At 38.8% G+C, this 19,309-nt stretch overlaps 2 protein-coding genes and 1 long non-coding RNA gene across 9 annotated transcripts in view; 1 reads left to right on the top strand and 2 right to left on the bottom strand.

Moving 5' to 3' along the window:
* Positions 1–19,309, bottom strand: part of SCOC (short coiled-coil protein) — a 55,162-nt gene that overhangs the window by 13,932 nt on the left and 21,921 nt on the right. For 3 of the 6 annotated variants that reach the window (XR_014244212.1, XM_082390903.1, XM_082390904.1), the window contains exon 1: positions 5,511–5,706. The exons of 2 other annotated variants lie outside the window; for them this stretch is intronic. Coding sequence is in view for 3 of the 4 variants with exons in the window: in XM_082390903.1 (XP_082247029.1) it covers positions 5,511–5,691 (181 nt within the window). In the remaining variant the exon portion in view is untranslated. One more of the 6 variants, XM_082390906.1, reaches the window with a different exon arrangement.
* Positions 1,272–5,353, bottom strand: LOC309628183. Its single transcript, XR_014244224.1, has 2 exons — positions 3,364–5,353; positions 1,272–3,321 (listed from the first exon to the last, which is right to left on the bottom strand). It is a non-coding gene; the product is annotated as an uncharacterized lncRNA (long non-coding RNA).
* MAML3 (mastermind like transcriptional coactivator 3) overlaps positions 5,765–19,309 on the top strand; it is a 614,427-nt gene continuing 600,882 nt past the window's right edge. The window contains exons 1-2 of one of the 2 annotated variants that reach the window (XM_082390882.1): positions 5,765–5,949; positions 10,503–10,543. In XM_082390882.1, coding sequence (XP_082247008.1) covers positions 10,523–10,543 — 21 coding nt within the window. In that variant the 5' untranslated portion in view covers positions 5,765–5,949; positions 10,503–10,522. Of the gene's footprint in view, positions 10,544–19,309 lie in introns of both variants that reach the window. The other variant, XM_082390881.1, reaches the window with a different exon arrangement.

Here is a 19,309-nt window from a genome sequence, read left to right as displayed (position 1 = left end):
AAGAATGTTTATGCCATTGTATATTCACTGATGTAAATTATGTGAAAAATCTTTAGTATGGATAAAGATAACATAGCAAATTGAAAAAGCTCTTACATTAAGGATAATGGCAGCAAGGAAGACAAATCTCTCTAAAAATATTCTTCATTATTAAAACATTGTTTCATATATACCAATTAACACTTTTTAAACATAAAATTCAAAAGAAAAATACTAGTTATCTGAAACACTAATATGGGTTAAATGAAAAATATGTACTTGTCACCTCCTGGTTATAGTTAAAATAGTTTAATTAGGATGTAAATGAGTAAATAAATATTAATATTTTCTTCTGTCCATAAAAGGCTCCAAAATATTAAAGCACCAAATCCTTGTGAAACATGTTCTGCTCTATTGCTAACATTCATTTCACATGCAATGGGCTCAAAATTTATTAAATAATGTACCAATTACTGAAAACAGATTTGTTAACCAATCTAATTTACTCACTGAAACAACTTAGATCTTAGTCAATGTTGTTACTCTTTCAACAAGTATTTATTGAGCACCTACTATACCCAAGGCATTGCTATGCCTCCATATGCTGAACAGTAGAACCCAAACCTATTGAACAAGGATGTCTACATACCAGAACTAGAATCACAATCAAAACAGTGAACAGTGTATTGTATATTCCCTCATGACACTTCATGTGCTGGCATGAACATGGCAATAGAATGCTCAGTGTACACATGTATAAACTACCTCTCAAGTAAGATATCACTCAGTCTAAAAAAGAAAGATATTAAACCTCCTTTATACGTAGCATTATTAAAGAAGTAACACTAAAAATAATGCTTAATAAATCTACCCCAAGTCTTCTCACTTATCCAGCATTAGCGCTACTCTCCCTCACTGGTTTTAACTCTCAGGTTCTTTGTACTTCAGAAAAAATTTTAGATAGATAGGTAGATATAGTTGCACACACACACACACACACACACTGACCCTTGAACAAGGGTTTGAACTATGCGGGTCCACTTACACTCAAATTTTTTTCAATAACTACTACTACAGAACTACACGACCTACAGTTGGTTCAATCTGCAGATGTGGAATTGCGTATATGGCAGGCCGACCGTAAAGTTGTATGTGGATTTTCAATCGTGCAGAGGGTCGGCACCCCTAACCCTCATTGTTCAAGGGTCAACTGTTTAAATATGTGTGTATATGTATCTATACACACACACACACATAAATCCAAATAGACTGATTACGATATTTTTTTCCAAAAATTCTTTAAGTCATTAAATGCTTTGTATAATAGTATTCGAAGACCACACTTCAAAAATTATTCTTCTCCATTCAATCAATGTGTCTTTATAATTGAAGAGGAAGAGTGCTAGCAGTGAAAACTTTATTTGGCCCTTCCCCAAGAGAAGAGCACTTTCATACCACTTAAACTATTGATATTTGTCTGGGAGGGATGACAGAGGTAACAGCCAAAAGCAAAAGTAAATGATCTTGGGAATACTCAGCAACAGCAGACTTCAACTTGGCTATCTTCCCTGCTACATGAGAGAAGTATTCCCCATTTTTTAAAAGTTTGCTTTACGCCACTTCACTTGTATAAAAGACCTACGTTAGTACCTGTTTTGCTAAACAAAAGAAATCTGACGAGGATTTTCACTTTCGTGAAAAAAGGCAAAAAACAAAAATAGCATTCAGCGTTTGTTTTGCAGCGAGGTGTCAGAGGCAGCACTCACTCTGAGCAGTGACACCAAGCTCCTTCCCTGAGAACTACACTCAGCATCTCAGCCGCAAGCCGCCACAGCTCTGACCTGTGTCTGTGAGCATCCGTGTTTTATTTATTTTGTGCATCTGTTAGCAAGATGTGTCCTAAGATAATTGCTTCATCACTTTACGCCATTTCAGCTTACAAAAGGTAGGAATGCTCTACTTTAAGGTAGTAGGGGGAAACCTGTATATTAAATGCTCCAGATTTCTAATATCCAGTCTTTTTAAGAATACACCTGAAACAGAATTTTCACGACAGCTGAGAAGAGTGATATGATACACAAGTCAAAGCAACAGATAGGGCTTCCCTGGTGGCGCAGTGGTTGAGAATCTCCCTGCCAATGCAGGGGACATGGGTTCGAGCCCTGGTCTGGGAAGATCCCACTAGGCCCGTGAGCCACAATTACTGAGCCTGCGCGTCTGGAGCCTGTGCTCCGCGATAATGAGAGGCCTGTGCACCGCGATGAAGAGTGGCCCCCGCTTGCCGCAACTAGAGAAAGCCCTCGCACAGAAACGAAGACCCAACATAGCCATAAATAAATAAATAAATAAATAAATAAATAAACCCAAAGTTAAAAAAAAAAAAAATTACCTAAAAAAAAAAAAAGCAACAGATAATCACAAAATCAATGCGCTCAACTTTGAAATCAGATCTAGTATAGGGATGGGTTATACTTCTTTTGCCCGTATTTTAGTCTAATACTAAAATTAAACCCAGAAGTCTTCCATAAATGCAAAGTGTTCCAGGCTGACCAATGTAGTAGGTAAGGAAAAAGAAGCCAGTTTCTGAAATTTTGGCCACATATAACCCAAACAATAGAAAATTACTCTTAGAAAGACACGTCCAGATTGGGGTGGAAGCAAGAGCACAAAAGCAGGGCGCAAGGACAGTGCTATAGGATATACCACATAACGCAAGACAGCACTACTCACATCATAGTCCATGTAAGATTGCCCTGAGGGCTGAACAGTGCAAAACCTGCCCAACTCTATGTGGCAGCCGTGTGCAACACCAGAGTATCACCGGCTGCCTCTGCATGACAACAACAAAAAAACACAAGTAGCCATTTTTTCTTACTGTGATGTGATCAAATAGACCAGTCTCAAAACGCTACTCCTGTATATATTCTAAGTCTGTCAGGACAGCCAGAGTCATAAACAGATTTATTTTATATATGGGATCAAAACGTTTGTTGAGCTCTTTAAGTCAAAGTATTTTAGCCATGGATTTTACTTCCTTCAAAATAGGGTCAATCGTCAAACTTTGCAATGCCTACATTAGCACAGTACTACATCATAATATGCACTCGACACAAGATTAAATTTTTCAACTATAAAATTCTTTTTCTCAATCTATAGTTGCTATCATATCAATCCAATTGTGTCAGATGTGCTCTTAGGAGTTCATTTTCAACTCCTTCTGCCCCTACACATAAATCCAAACCTGACATTAAAAGAGAGAGAATCCAGACCAAAGTATCTCAAGTGTGGGAACACTGAAATAAATGTGGGGTGCTAACGCTGATCTGTTTATCCAAAATCTGCCTTAGCGTATCCAAAATCTGCCTTAGCGTATCCAAAATCTGCCTTAGCTCTCCGCAATGGATATGACTGTCTGGGATTCCTCAACTCTGACCTAAGCTGAGGTCAGATCTCATAAAACTTTTCTCAAAAATCACAGTAAATTTTAGTGCCTATCTTCATCTAGCCTTGGTCAGTGGAAGAGAATCTAGAGTTATTTTGATAATTTAAGTCCAGGGAGCAAAGGTATGGAAAGAACAAGGATCCAGAAATGTGGCAAGCATTAGTATAGACCCATTTTCCATGCCCTCACAGTCAACTGTGACCAAAGGCTATCATCTTACCAAGTACACCTCTACCTTCTTTTCTAGTATGCCCAACAGTACCATGACATGCTCTTCATAAGAGGCAGTTTAGCACAGTGATTAAGAACATGGATTTAGATTACCTGGATTCAAATGCTAGCTCTCCTATTTATAAGCTCTGGACCTTAGGTAAGATTAACATCTCAGCCTCAGTTTCCTCATCTGTAAAATGAGGTTAATAACAGTATGTACCTCATAGTTTTGTTGTGAGAATATTATGAGTTGATATATATAATGTGATTGCAACAATACACAGTAGTTATTCAATAATGTTAGCTATTATCTTTTCTACCTTTTAGCTCTATTTCAGGCCACAAGAAGAATTTTTAAAAATTACCTGGTCCACTTGCCTCATTTTTACAACTAAGCCAAGGCCAAGATGATAATGGCCTACCTAAGATCACAGTAATACTTACATAGACAGAGCCAAGACTACATACAGTCAATGTCTCAGTCTAGTTTTATCCACCACTCCACCACAGGTATGCTCACATCGGAGACCTGAGATTTTGAGACTTTTCCGATATCCACCCAACCTAAACCACTCAACTTTTCTGCATCTAAAACTGATTTTCATCATCCGTCATCAACTTACTAATGGAACTAGCAAGACTACTAAACGTCACTGTGCATTAATATACTAAATTCTTTACATATATTAGCTCATCAAATCAACAGGACATGGTACTTTACAAACGTGGACCCTGTATCTCAGAAAGGCTACATATCTTGCCTTAGAGTTCATAGCCGAAGTCTGTACCAAGAATCTGAACTCAGATCTAACTAAAAAGTCCCTGCTTTTTCCATTATGCAATGGAAGACACTTTAATATGACCCTAATCTAAATTTGCAAAACATTTTGCAACCCTTGATGTCAAATTTCTTTGCTATTTCTACTATCTAAAAAACTGAAGGTAAATTTCATCCACTGCAAGCTGCAACGACTTTCAACATGGCTTGTTCAAGTCCCTTCAAATTCTGACTTGTTCTGGTTAAGTCCAATTTTAAATTCCACAAAATTAAGGGACTGTTTGGCCAAATATTTGATCAGAAACGAGATCCCCAGAGTGGCTAGCTATATTGAGTTTAATCAATGAATGAGTACAGGCACGGAATATATAGGCACAGCTTTGGATTCTCAGGTACGGAGTGCTGGGAACAGAGCACACCATCTGTCCTTAATATTATTACGTCATAGTACTGGAATCGATACACAACGAAAATCCTGTCTTTCAGGAATGTCTCCTGTTTCTCCTTTCCAACAATCCTAAGTCCCTAAACTTGTCCAGCAGGACCCTTGAAAGATGCCCACTGAGAAACTAACTCGGGAGCTACTTTCAGAGCCTGAAAAGATGTCGCCAGCCCTGGCTTCACCGCTCACTCGGCTCCCTCCCCGCCCCCGCGTCCTCTCCCCCGCCCCCGTCTCCGAGCTCTCGGCCGAGAAGCCGCGGGCTAGTCCAGGCATGCCAGGTCCCAACCCAACCGAACGCCCCTCCCGCAGTCCCACTTCAGGGCGGGGGGAGGGGGGGCCGGGCCGACAGAGGCTTTAGACTCAGGATCCGCGGGGAGAAGGCGGCAGGAGGTCCGCGCCACGGACCGCGGGGGGCCCTCCACAAAGGAACCTCTGCGCCCAACAACGAGAGGATGAGAAAAAGAGGCTGCGCAGGGGTTCTGCAGGGAGCCAGGCCTCGGCCGCCCACCTAACGCCCAGGCCGTAGGACGCTCTTCCCGGGTCCCCGTGCGCCGGGCCGCGTACATCCCGCCCCGCCCTCCAGGCTCTCGTCAGTACTGAGGCCGCAACTCCAGTCGCTCAGGGCCAAGCCCTCCGCGGCCCACGACGGCCCTCACCTGCCGTTTGAGGCGCCGGCAGTGGGAGGGATCGGGAGGATACCTCAGGCCTGGACACTCGGACCAACTGGCACCGGCAACCCCGCCCTCTCCGCCCACAGAGCGTGCGTCGAGGCTGGAGTCCCGCCCCGTCCCGGCCCGTCGCCAGCCAATCCCCACTCAAGAAGGCACGCTTGCGCATTAGCTACACGACGCCCCAATCATCCTACCTCAAACCCTCGGGATCCACCTTTTGCCATAACAAAAGGGCACTGTCATCCAATCAGGGTTGAGGTCGTTGTGGGCGGGTCCGGGAAGAGCAACAGCCAATGACAGTACAGAAGCTAAGCTGAGCGTGCGAAAGGCAGTCCGAGCGAGGCAGCTCCTCAGTTTCAGCCGGTCCGTGAAAATGGGGTCAAGAAATCCAGTGTGGAAAATTCTGACAGCTGTCAGGAAGGAGGTTGGTAAAACCTAACACTGGGCGAGAGAGAAATCATTCAAATTCAAGAAAAGGACGTGTGTGGACATAATAGAGAAAGTACCCTGGTTCTTCAGTTCTAAAAGCAGACTTTTCCATATTTTTAATTTCCCAAATCGGAAATGTCTTAAGTGTACGTCTAACGGACTGTTCCTCTCCGCATCTTCCCCAAACTATCATAAAATGCATAGTGCGCCGGACCATTTAATAATATTTTAGAATTGAGAAAATACCTTAATACTACTTTGGCGTATAGCACTTTTGCTCACTTTATCCCATTTGATTCTCACAGCAGCCCACATAAAGAAGCTTCAGAGTAAATAAATTTCCTGCTCAAGGTCATAGACGCAGTGTGAAATGCTGTGTTTCAGGCTTTGGGATGTAATGTAATCAGGCTGGGTACCATTCACAGGTACCTAGCACTTGACACAAAGCAGCATCCTGCTGGCTTTGAATATTTGTTATTGTTTTGGCTTTGGCACATTCTCCTGAGTTGTAGAGGTGAGTCATATCTCTACCTGTTTCTTGACTTTTTACTTCTAGCACAGTTTGCTGACATACAGCCTTACTTTTTTTAAGGAATATATAAAAAACTTTTTCCGTTCAGTGTTTGAGAACTATACATTTGACTAGAACTAAGATACACACTATGAGGAAAATTTACTAGAATGCAATGCAGGAGCTAAATACATGAGAAATAAGAAAGATTGAACATAAATCTAAGAGGAGTGTCAAAAAGAGAGACTAGAGAGAATGGGTGTGGTCAGTATTTAAAGAGTAATAACTAAGAATTTTTCAGGGTTGTGGAATATTTGAATTAGATTCAAGAAGCACTTATTCTTGAGCAGGATTAAAATAAGGAATTCTGTACCTGGACACATCGTGGTGAAACTGCAGAACACCAAAGACTAAGAGAACTATTAAATGCAGATTTTTTTTTTTTTTCTAGAAGAACAGGTTTTTTGGGGGTTGCTTTTTCCTTTTAGTTTTATTTATTTATTATTTTTATTTATGGCTGTGTTGGGTCTTCGTTTCTGTGCGAGGGCTTTCTCTAGTTGTGGCGAGCGGGGGCCACTCTTCATCGCGGTGCGCGGGCCTCTCACTGTCGCGGCCTCTCTTGTTGCGGAGCACAGGCTCCAGACGCGCAGGCTCCGTAGTTGTGGCTCACGGGCCTAGTTGCTCCGCGGCATGTGGGATCTTCCCAGACCAGGGCTCGAACCCACGCCCCCTGCATTGGCAGGCAGATTCTCAACCACTGCGCCACCAGGGAAGCCCCCTTTTAGTTTTAAATAGGGTAAAATATACATAAAAGACTTACCATTTAAATAACCATTTTAAAGTGTGCAGTTCAGTAGTGTTAGGTATATTCTCATTGTTGTGCAGCCAATCCCCAGAACTCTTTTCATCTTGCAGAACTGAAATTTTATACCCATTAAACGACTCCCCATTCACCTCTACTGCCAGCCCCTGGCAACCACAACTTTTTCTGCTCTGTCAGTTTGACTATCTGAGGCACCTCATGTAAGTGGAATCATACAGTATTTGTCTTTTGTGACTAACTTAGCATAACATCCTCAAGGTTCATCCGTGTTGTAGCATGTGTTAGAATTTCTTCTTATTTAAGGCTGAATATTATTCCATTGTAAGTATATACCACATTTGGTTTATCTATTCATCCTTCAGTGGACACTTGAGTTGTGTTTAGCTATTATGAATGCAGCTATGAACGTGGTATGTGCAGATATCTCTGTGAGACTGCTTTCAGTTCTTTTGGGTATATATCCAGAATTGGAATTGCTAGATCATATGGTAATTCTATTTTAAAAGCAACTTTTAAAAATGTGATATTAACACAAGAATAGACAAAAAGAAAGTTAGAAAGGCAAGTACCTGTACCTGGAAGTTGGTATAAAATAAAGGTGTCTGGTAAGGAAGAAATGTTGGTAAGGTTGTGGGAAAAACTATTACTCATTATTCTTGGTAGTAAAATTGGCACAGAAACTTTGTTAATTGGCTATATAAAAGACAAATTATGGTGGTTTTAGTGAAATTGGCTATTCATATAAAAATATGGAATTAGATCCTGATCTCACACCAAAAATAAAATTAAATTCCAAATGAAGTAAATGTGAAATGTGAAAAACAAAACTCTGAACTTTTAGGAAAACACAGATGTCTTTATGACACCACCGTAGAGAAGGATTTGTTAAACCAGACAAAACAGTGCCATTCATTAGGAAAAGATTTTAAATTTTGATTGTTTTATACACAGATGAGAAGACATTTTAAATCAAGTTAAAAGCAAGCCACAGACTGAAATAATATAGTAAAGCTCTGAAAATATAAAGAATTCTGACAAAGATAAAAAAAAATATTCAAATAACATAAACAGGCAACTCACAAAAGAGGAAAACTGAGTGGTCAGAAAGATTTTTTTTTAATGTTTACCTTCACTAGTAATCAGGGGGATCGATATTAAAACAAGATAAAGGGGTCAGTTCATTAAGAAGATGCAAAATCCTAACAGTGCTACAAAGTGGCACTGAAGCAAAAACCGATAGAACTGAAATAAGAAACTAGCCTACAACAATAGTCAGAAAGTTCATCACTCCCCTCTCTGTAATTTGTAAAACAAGTATACAGAAAATCTGTAAGGATAAAGAACCCAGGACCCAAGCTTGCCTTCACATTCGAATCACCTAGGAATCTCCTAATAACTCCAAAGAACAGCCTACATCCCAGACTTATTAAATTATGGTCTCTAGGGTGGGATACTGACATGAATATTTTTGGAATTTACAAAGGTGGTTTCAACAGTGTGCAGGCAAATTTGGGAACTGTTGATATAGAAGACCAGAATAAAAACTTCTATCAACATATTTGACCTATTTGACATTTATAGAACATTCCACCCAATAACTAGAGAACTTGTCTTCTTTTCAAATGCACATGGAATATTCACCAAAATGGACCATATTCTATCATAAAACAACCTCAACAAATTTTAAATGATTGTAGTCATAACAAAATATTTTCTCTGCCCAGAAAGGAATTAAACTAGAAATCAATAACAAAAAGATATTTGTAGAAAACCAAGTAGTTGGAAATTAAACTACATGCTTCTAAAGACACTATGGGTCGCAAGAGAAGTCACAAGAGAAATTAGAAAATATTTTCAATAAATGTAAACATGTCAAAATTTGTGGGATGTAATGAAGCAGTGCTTAGAGAAATTTCTTTACCATTAAATGCTTATATGAGAAAACCACCTATGAAATAGTCTTGCAAAGAAAGTTTTTTTTTTAATGCAGCCTGACCCAATCAAGTCCATAAACTAGAAATTTAACAGGAAATACAGAGGAGAGAGAAATATGTTAAGTCTACCATCTGGATAAACTTAGCAAAATCTGACAATGGAACAAAACAACAGGACAAGAAACAAAGCCCTTTTCTTTAACAAATAAATCGCACTGGAAGAAAAAAGAATGGAAGGAAGACTTGTAGATAAAAAGACACTTAAAATACATTTTAAAAAACAGACCCAAAAAACCTATGGTTTATTTTGAATGCACCCTTGGATGATAAAACTATTTTTAAAATGCAAGAAAATGATTACTATAAGTAGGATACGGTAATTCTAGAGCATTCAACTTTTTAAAATTTCAGAAACAAACATATATCTTGCTAGAGAATTTAAACTTAAAGGAAGTCTTTAGACAAGCTATCTGAAGAAAATAACACACAAAAAGGTAACCATAATATTAGAAGAAGCATATCATTCACAAAATGTTGCAAATTGGATAAAACAGTGTTGCTGATAGTTATGTCCTTCAATGAATAGAAAAAAATTCTTGAAATGGCAAAAAGGTGACAAAAAAGAACAATACACCCAAGTGAATATAAAAAGGGAGTAGAAACCTTGGCAAACTAGCCATGAAGTGAACATTCATTAAATTATTTATTTACATGGTGTTTCATATTTGCATTACATTTTTCAACAAAAAATCGTTTAAAAATAGCCACAAAATTCCCTTCTGAATAAGGAAAACATTCAAGTACAAATAGGAACCACTGAAATTGCATAGAAATACTTGATTATAAGATGGGCATTCATGTGATCTGGAAGGCGCATATATTATAAACCCTCTAAATAAAAGCACAAATTAAAATATTCTTCATAGAGAATGGGGAACTCCAAATGGAAAACTACTGTTACAAGACAAAGTATTATGTGAGGAAGAAATAATAAATAATAAAATAGAGAACCTCCAAGGTTGTTTTGATGTTCTAGTCTGACATACTCTCATCAAGCACATAAAAACTTTGAACTTGTTTTCAGTAATTAGAGGGATCTAAACATACTGTGGATATTGTAAAGTGAAATATGCTAAATGGAGGCACTTTGATAACTTTCAAGTGTAACCAGGTGTGTTCCCGCCTACGTTACACTCATTAATTTGCAAAATGTGTTTCATCTCATTCCTAAAAAAGAACTCACATTTTCCTTTTTACTTATTTTTTTTTTCCCTTGAAAGGTTATTGAATTCATTGGAGAATGAGTGTTGTCCTGAATTTGGTGAGTAAAGAATATTTTCTGCTTGTGGAAACTTGATTTCAAGACTAGACTTAATAGTATGCTCTACTGCTATTTGGAAATTAAGTTGTTTTTGTTTACTTTTCTGAAGATTATAATTCCCTGATAATAACCAATAGTTGGCTAATTTGAACAGAATCATTTTCATTCATCTGTTCAATAGAGAAAATGTAGGAAGTTACCAGTGTAGTTTTAGTGTTTCTCAGATGAAAATTCAGAAGGATTTCAGGGTCTCCATGGAATCAAGCTTTGAACTTGTTGACAAAAATGAAAATAGTAAGGAATGATTCTGTGCAGTCTTGATGCTTATTTTTCTCTAGACGAAGTATTGTCTAATCAGTGTTTCCCAAAGATTGATGCTTATAGCTCTGGTTGAACATGACGAACAGTTACATATTTTATCAATAATAGAAAAATATGAATAATACAACTAACCCTCAGTTTGCAGATGTTGTTGTTTAGAACAAAGCTAAGTTCAAAAGTGATGTTAATTAAATTGTTAATTTAATATGGCAAAAATTACAACGTTGGTATGCAAATGTCTGGTTTGGAAAACCCTGGTCTGTCAACAGTGCAGTAAACATTGGTTTGAAGAAGAGGAAACCTGGGTTCCAGTTCTGACTCAACCTGTATGTGTTCATTCAATTCTTCATATATTTACTAGTTTAAAAGTTTACTTTAGAGTTCCTTAGAGCTAGATGCCATAGCATATTCAGATATTTGAAATTGACAGTAAGGTTATGGTGGATGAATCACTTTACCATAGACCCCTGTTTCCTCAAATGAGGGATTGGGATAAAGTTAATTCTGCTTCTCTAATATTGTATAAATTAACTGAGGAATTTATCAAGTAACACTACCAGTGAGTTACAGCAGTTGGTTCCCCATATTTAAGAGTCAACCTTTGATGCTTTGGTTGTGTCTGACAGTCCAGCCCTTAGCACCGTACCTGCCATAAGATCTGAGAGCTTTCCTGAGTTAAGTTATCTTTGAGCCGCTCCATTTTAGCTTTTATGATTTGGGGTTTCTGTGATTCTGTACACATGAATCTACCACTATCAATCATTTCAGCTGAGTACCTGTTCCACTAAATTTTTATAAAATAATCTGCTTTAAAATCAAGACTAATCATTGGGCTCTTGGAGCATAAAGGGGATTCTGGTTTTCTTTTGGTTTTTTTTTTTTGGATTCTGTTTTAATAAGACAAAGTGATTCTTTGAAGGGCCTAGGAGTCAGGGTTGCAAGAAAATAACATTTCACAAAAAGAATGCACATGAGTTGCTAGCAAGTCTCTAAAATGCTCGGCTGCGGATGGATTTTCTTACTTTCGATACACAAACGTAATCCTCATAGTTTTCTGTTTCCCTGGTAACTGTTTACACTAAATAATCAACTTGGGAGAGTTCCTCTGTCAGGCTGTGTCAGGATCTGGGATTTTACACAACTCGCAAGCTTACAAGTTAGCCTGCTATGAGTTCGTGAATGCAGGGAGAGGACATTGGATGCCTGCGTCAGAGTCCAAGGCCTCTGTTCCTCACAGCTCACAGCAGCGTGAGCTTCGTGCTGGTTTGCTTCTGTTTCCCATTTCTCCCAAGCCCCCATAGATGCCTGCACACGCAGAGGGTTATTGTACAGGGAGGGACGCTGAGCTCAGGGAAGCTATTGCTTTTACGGCAAGTGGAAGCATGCTCGCTCTTCAACCAGGGGAAGGCATTACTTCATCCCTTAGAGTTGCTCTCTGCAAACACACCCTCAGAAACGGCCTGAATAAAGGCCGGGCAGGTCCTTGTGCTCTTGGCAAACCAGCAAGAACATGCAGTGACGCTCAGGGCCCCTGGCCGACTGCCCCTCTCCCAAACCTCTAACCTCTTTAGTTTGTGACAAATTCCTATTTTCCTTCCTCCTTCCTTATACAATTATCTCAAGGGAAATAGGACAAAGTGTCTCATAAAGTGTTGGTGGGATGCCTGTCAGTCAAAAAGGATGAAAACTATACTAGGTGGCATTGAAGAAACATTAGTATTGATAGAAGTCAATGGCATAATCATAGTAAATAAATTTTTAAATAAATCAAGTCATATTTTGTAACATTCCCCCTACACTATTTTCACCATTTCAGCAGACTTTGCAACAATCAGAAGGAAGGACAAACCTGTCTGTAGTTTCTTTGAAAACAAACGGTTAAAATTAATAATTGCCAGGATAATTAGTAACACTCATCACAGCAAAAGCAGATCAAGCCTTCCCCAACTTGAAGCAGAGATCCGGCCAGGCTCCCTTTCTTCTTCTTTGCTAATGAGGGCAGAAAACGAGAGAGAACACCTTGCTGCTAAGGAGTGGGGGCTTTGCCCATCCTGCTCAGATATGGCCTCTGTGTCTGGTCTAAACGCTGATGACAACTAATTTAAACAGTTCAAGTCCCCTTAAAACTGTAGAAGAAATAACTCCTCAAGTTATGGAAAGAGCCCAGGACTCCTTGCTACTCATCCTTGATGGTAGAATTGTGAGTTCTGGAGTTTGAAGTAGGTTTCCTTTATGCACAACATGAAGCTAGTTATAAGTAAATAGGATGTAATTTTCATTTGGGGAGAAAATTGATATGCCCTTCAGAGGCATCCTGGAGTCCATCCTTCTCACAGAAGTTTCTTCAGAGGTGATCTCTATAGATCTTTATGTTTCAGGGCATTAATTTCACTTAGAGCATTGTTTCTCCCACTTAAAAAAGTTTTATGTCAAAATACGTTTTAGTATATTTTCTAATAAGCATCATTGGCCACAACCCAACTCAGCATTTTAACATTTTCTGGTACGTATCTCTGTGGTTTAGTTTTGGATTTGATGTCAAAGGTGTATAGTCTACTCTTAATGTCACCTCAGAAGAGTATCATCAGCTTAAAAAAGCCACTGGTTTTGCCATGCTGCAAGTGACCACCTGCAGACATGGGAATTAGAGTGCTTGGTGGTCTGTGAGTACTAAGAATATCGGAATAGAAACCCTCCTATACCCGATTCCTTAAATCCCTTGAAGAAGAACCAGCTGATCTTCATGAATGCAGCCCAATTGCCAGTACAGTGTCTACATATGTGTCTGTAAATACTGGTTGAATGAGTGAATGAATGAATTTTCTGCTTTGGGTCCTTCCTTTTTCTGTCTCATGAAAAGCAGACATGTCTGTGCTGCGTTAGAGGATGACACAGTATTTCCACAGTGTCTTTTCACTTCAGAGCCCACATGACTTTCTATTAAATTATCTCACTGCCCCTTAACACATCCCAGTGAGAGGGCAGCAAAGCCAAAGAAGTCATTTTCCTTATGGTCCAAGTGGTGGTTCTTCACACTTACAGAACATGAGGCACACATGAACCATCACCTAGAGTGACAACTGATGTCACCTCATCATAACTTACGTCTCTGACAGCTGTCAGGAGATACTCAGAATACACTAAAAGACACCATGAACAACATTTAGGGGCCAGAAAGAGGGAACGGCTAGTGACTTGATGGCATATATTCTCTTTGAGATGGTACGCTAGTGACCTCTAGTGGCAAAATTGATTCAAGATCAGTTTCTATTGATAATTCACCACAAAAGATTTTTCTTATATCAATCCTGTGTTTTCCATTCATGTAGTAACATTTTCTACTTGTAGAATGACCTTAGTCATGCACAATGACTTACTTGTAGCTGTTCATATCCAAACATTATTTTCTCATTTCATAGAATCAACTTTTGAGCTGAAAGAGCTCTCGAAAGGATTTGTTGGTTTTATTTCATTATGTGTGGAAAATGAGACCCAGAGAAATAAAACGACTTGCCTGAAGTATCACTTCAGGGGTGGAACTAAAAGTCTAATAAGTCTAAGGCTCTTTTCAAACTTCAGATGACTGCAGCCCAGCTGACATCTCAGTGCAACGGCATCAGGGATTCTCAAGGGAAAACTGCCCAGCTAAACCCCCTGAATCTCTGAGCCACAGGACAGTGAGCAAACAAAATGATTGTTGCCTTACAACACTAAGTTTTGGGGTATGTTATACAGCAAGAATAATCAAAACAAAGAATTTATTTAGGAAATTTCTCTGATTCTATACATAATAATGAAAAATACAAAATAATATGCACCTCTCAGGTACTAGTTAATCTTCTATTAATAGTCAAAAACATCAGCTATAATAAATCAAAGAGCTCTCAGCCCAAGTGAATACATATTCTAACTGATAGAAATATAAGTTCTCCTTCTTCCACTAAACTATACATTTTAAAGATATTTACATTTTGAAACTATGGACCCAGAAGAGGATATATGTGTTCTGCACCCTATAAAAATCAATGAGTCAGTCTCAGTCAAAAAGTATCATTGGAACTCCTAATGTGTTGCTCACTTAAGAGAATACAGAAATCTCTCAAAGAATTTATAATCTAGTTGGTAAGACATATCGAACCCACATTAGCTAGAACAACTGTAAAGCAGGGTGGTGCTAAGTATGACAGAACTTTGCAGAGAAGAGAGAGAGTGGGGCTGGATTAGGAACACATCTGGGGGTAGGGACATGATGGAGGGACCTTCTGACTAGTAGACTTGACATTTTCCCAACTGCAATTATTATGAGAGTTGGCAGTGCTTCTCCCTTAATTTCTTTCTGTATCTCTAATACCTGGCCCATAATGGGGATGCAATATAAACATAGTGAATGAATGGCTGAATGATATGTGTTTGGAAGTAGTAGGAAGTAAGTTGGAAAAAATTAATAAATGAAAGAGTGAATGAATGAATCAGCTGAGGAGGACATGGAAAGCCAAGCAGGAATTTGATCCAATGGATTCCCAAGGTGGTGAGTGACATGTTTTCTAGAAAGATATATGGAGAGCTAAGTATCCAGAGTGAATCGGTAGGAAGAAACTACAGGAGGAGGAGTATATAATAACAACAGTAATAGCTAACATTACTGAGTTCTAACTATCTGTAAGGTGCTGTACTGAGCACTGAACATAAAATAATTCATTCAGTCCTTACCATAATCCTATAAGGTAGGTACTATGATTATCATTACTTTGCACATGAGAAAACTGATATTCCTAGAGGCTAGCTTATACGACTCTATGACTGTTATAAAATTCAGTCGTGAGTGGTAGAGGCAGTGAAAAAGGAGACGAAGGCATATTACCATAAACATTTTAAAGAAAGTAGAAGCAGGATGTGTTAACAGATTAATCAACTATGGAAGATAAAAGTGAAGGAAGGGTCCAAGATGACCATGATTTTTAGTCTCGAGTTCTAGGAAAATGATAGTACCATGTTGCAACTCTGCCACCTGGGTGGGTTACCCTATCAGACTCCAGCCCTTTTTCACCCAAGGTTCTGAGAGAGAACTAAGCCCACCTAAGGTATTCATTGCATGAAATAAAATCAATTCTCCCCTTGCATCTAGAAAGGTACTTCTTATGTGTCATCCCTGGGAGAATTGAGAAAGTAGTCACTCAGATCCTTTTCCACGTTCCAAGGTTCTTTTGAGGAATCCTGGTTGAGAAAGGCTATCATTGTTTAGCAGAAGACTTACTTTTGAAAACTGTATTATTTAGCCTATTCACCCTTGTCCTTCCCTCAAAAAACAACCTCAAACTGTATAACTTTGACTAAGGAAGTCCTGGTTCCAAAGTTCTAACTTTGAGCAAATTCCTAGCTCTGAGCTGCAGCCCATTTGATGGCCAAATCCACTGAATTTAATTCTTCTTGAACTCAGTAGCTTGAACTGTTAGTTGTTTTGTTTGTTTTGCCTTGGTTTTTCTGTATGTTTTCCTTACAAAGAATTTTCTTGGAAAGATTTTCCCCTTCCATCAGTAACTTTGCCTTCTTAAAATGGTGACTCCAGGACCTAGACTTTGTAGGTTGGTGACACTATACCTCTGTGTAGAGAGCCCAGAATCTCCCAGACTCTATAGGTCTTTCCTGAAGCACTAAGTGCTTCTCTCACCACTTGGGTTTGATGTGGTTTCCCTGCCTTGTAATCCACTGAGGTTGGGAAGGGCTTACCTCATGGTGACATTTCACTGGAAGAGTCCTATGTGTTGACCAGAACACCTGTAAACCCCTTTAGGTCAGCCACCAAGCTGATGGAAAAAGATTTCTAAAGCCTCCTAACCATAAGTCCTTCACCTTTTATATCTTTAAATACATAAAGCTTATGGAATTTTTGGGAAGGGATTATTAGGACTGAGGTGGTGACAGAAAAAGAAAATGAATTGCTATTTCAGGTGGAACAATAAAGAACTGTGGTGGATTTTAGCTAACTACAACCCAAAGTTCATATTTTGAGCTTAGTTTTTGCATATTAGCAGTGACAATTTTACAAACTTCAAAAATCATTTGTTTAGTCAAGGGTATTAGTTGTAGAGAATTTTCCCTTGTACATCACAAGTATTTTTACTATATTTATAATATATGTAACATTTATTCCCCATTTACCAGATGCCCCACAGTTTTACAAGAACTATTTTATTTAATTCTTACAAAATGTTTAGAAGGTAGGTACTTGGTATCCCCATGCTATGGAAGAGGAAACTAAAGCTTAGAGAGGTTAAATAACTTGCCCAGTGTTACCACAGTTTGCTGAGCCAGGACTTGATTTCAGGGACTTCAGCTGCAGAGCTTGGAAACTTAATTATTACTCACTGTTGCCTAAGGAAAAGGCATCCTCCATAAATGAATAATAAGGGAAATAACTAGCCTGTGAAGCAATATTTACGTGTGAATAGTTAATAGACTTAGCAGCAGTAATTGTAATGTGCAAATTATATGTGCTTAAACCTAAATTTCTCTGAGCTAAAGACTTCCTCTCCATGTACTAAAATTATAAAACTAAAACTTTTCCCCAAAATCATTCAATTCAGACTAGTGAAGTATTGTTTCATCTCCTGGACCAGAGGAGCAAAAAGTGCAAAGGTCAGGCCATGAGATTAGGAAGAAGGAAATAGGAAGAGGACCTTGGACAGCATAGATGTGAGGACAGCATAGATGGGAAGGAGGGAAGGTGGAAAAGAGGGAGGTAGAACAAGGCAGGGAAGGGAGAAACAAGACCAGAGATGTCAGTTGAGAGGGAGAAAAGTCAAGGTAAATACAAAGAACAGAGTGGATTTTAAAATTTGTGGAGGGAATAAGGAAGATGTGAGAAAAAAGAGAAGGCATGAGGTACAACAAATTAAAGATGCTACGATGAATCGACCTCTATTAGAATGTTGAAAATGAGACCGAATGTGATGGTGTTTTCCTTAAAACAAACGTAGAAGGAAGAGTTACAGTAAGTAGTCTAGTGAAATGACAAAGACAGCTCTGCTCTGTATCTTGACCATTTTGTCAACATGGCCCATCTGGTATGTGGAAGTTAAGATCATAACCCTAACATGAATCCTGAATTTGAGGTCCATGTGGAAATACCAGTGTTTGGCTTATAAACATCCCATCTTCTGAGAGGAATTAAGGTTAACAACTTTGGGGAGCCCAGACACATGGTAATAGGAACACGTGCTGTCTACACCCACCGTCCACGTGGTGGCCATTCATTGCAGGGGAAGCATCGCTTGAGGCTCAAACCAGACACACTGAAGTGACAGCCTGAACTGAGAGCCTGGTACATAGTAGTCTCTCATTAAATATTTGTTGAGTGGATGAATGGACAAAAGAATGTGCAGCTTTTCCTTGTTGGTCATTCTTCCCTGTCTCTCTTTTGGAGACTAATTTATAAGAGAAGAAGAAATCAAGTGAGTGTAAGTGAGAATTTTAATAACTCAAGGCAGTAGGAAGAGAATCCATATACGCTTGATTAAAATACTACATATAAAAGATTTCAAGAGAGTAGGTAGCTCTTCCTCTTCTCCTTCTTTAAGGGCACGCTCAGGATTTTTAACCTACTCAATAAATTAGGAAACCATGAGTCTATTCTGATTTACATACATGCATACATAATAGTCTGATGTGAAATGGAATATTTACATAGTTTCAAAATATCTCCCACCCCCCAAATACTTGCTTATTATTAAAAGAAAAAGGAGTAAGTCACCACCATAACCAAGGGGGCAAAGTGAACCTCACTAGTAAAGGGATAAATAGAAATTATGTACCACCTGATAGGGTGCAATGAGAAGAACACAGCATCACTTCCGATATTCTTGCCAAGTGTATAAATATTGAGGACCCTTTTATAAACTAACTGCTCTATAATCTTTAAAAGTATCAAGGTTACAAAAGTAAAGATTGAGAAATTGTTCCAGATTGAAAGAGGCTAAATCGACATGACAACTAAATGCAATGTATGATTCTAGCTGGATGCTTTTGCTGTCACGGATATTATCAAGACAACTGGTGAGACTTACATGCACTTTGAAGATGAGGAGACAGTAATGTATGAATGTCAGTTTCCTGACTTTGTTGGTTGTATCATGATTATGAAGCAGATAGTCCTTGTTTGTAGGAAATGCGCACTAAAGTGTCCAGGGGTGATGGGGCATTGAGTTGGCAACTTACTCTCAAAGAATTCAGGAAAAAAAGATCCTTCTTCACGTGCTTGCAAGTTTTTGGCACTTGAGATTGTTTCAAAATAAAAATAAAACTTAAACAAATAAGATACGACTATGCTGAAGGGTGGCATTTACAATTTAATGTCTTATCTCCCCTGCTCCCCACCCTCTGTGCCTGGTGTGTCCTATAGCCAAATCTACCACTTTCTACATTTTATTTTTCTAATACAACTTTTTG

Source organism: Balaenoptera borealis, assembly GCF_965194805.1.
Source record: "Balaenoptera borealis genome assembly, chromosome: 4".
Lineage (NCBI taxonomy): Eukaryota > Metazoa > Chordata > Mammalia > Artiodactyla > Balaenopteridae > Balaenoptera > Balaenoptera borealis.
The sequence above is the reverse complement of the archived record's forward strand: the minus strand, read 5'-3'. Positions and strand labels throughout refer to the sequence as shown.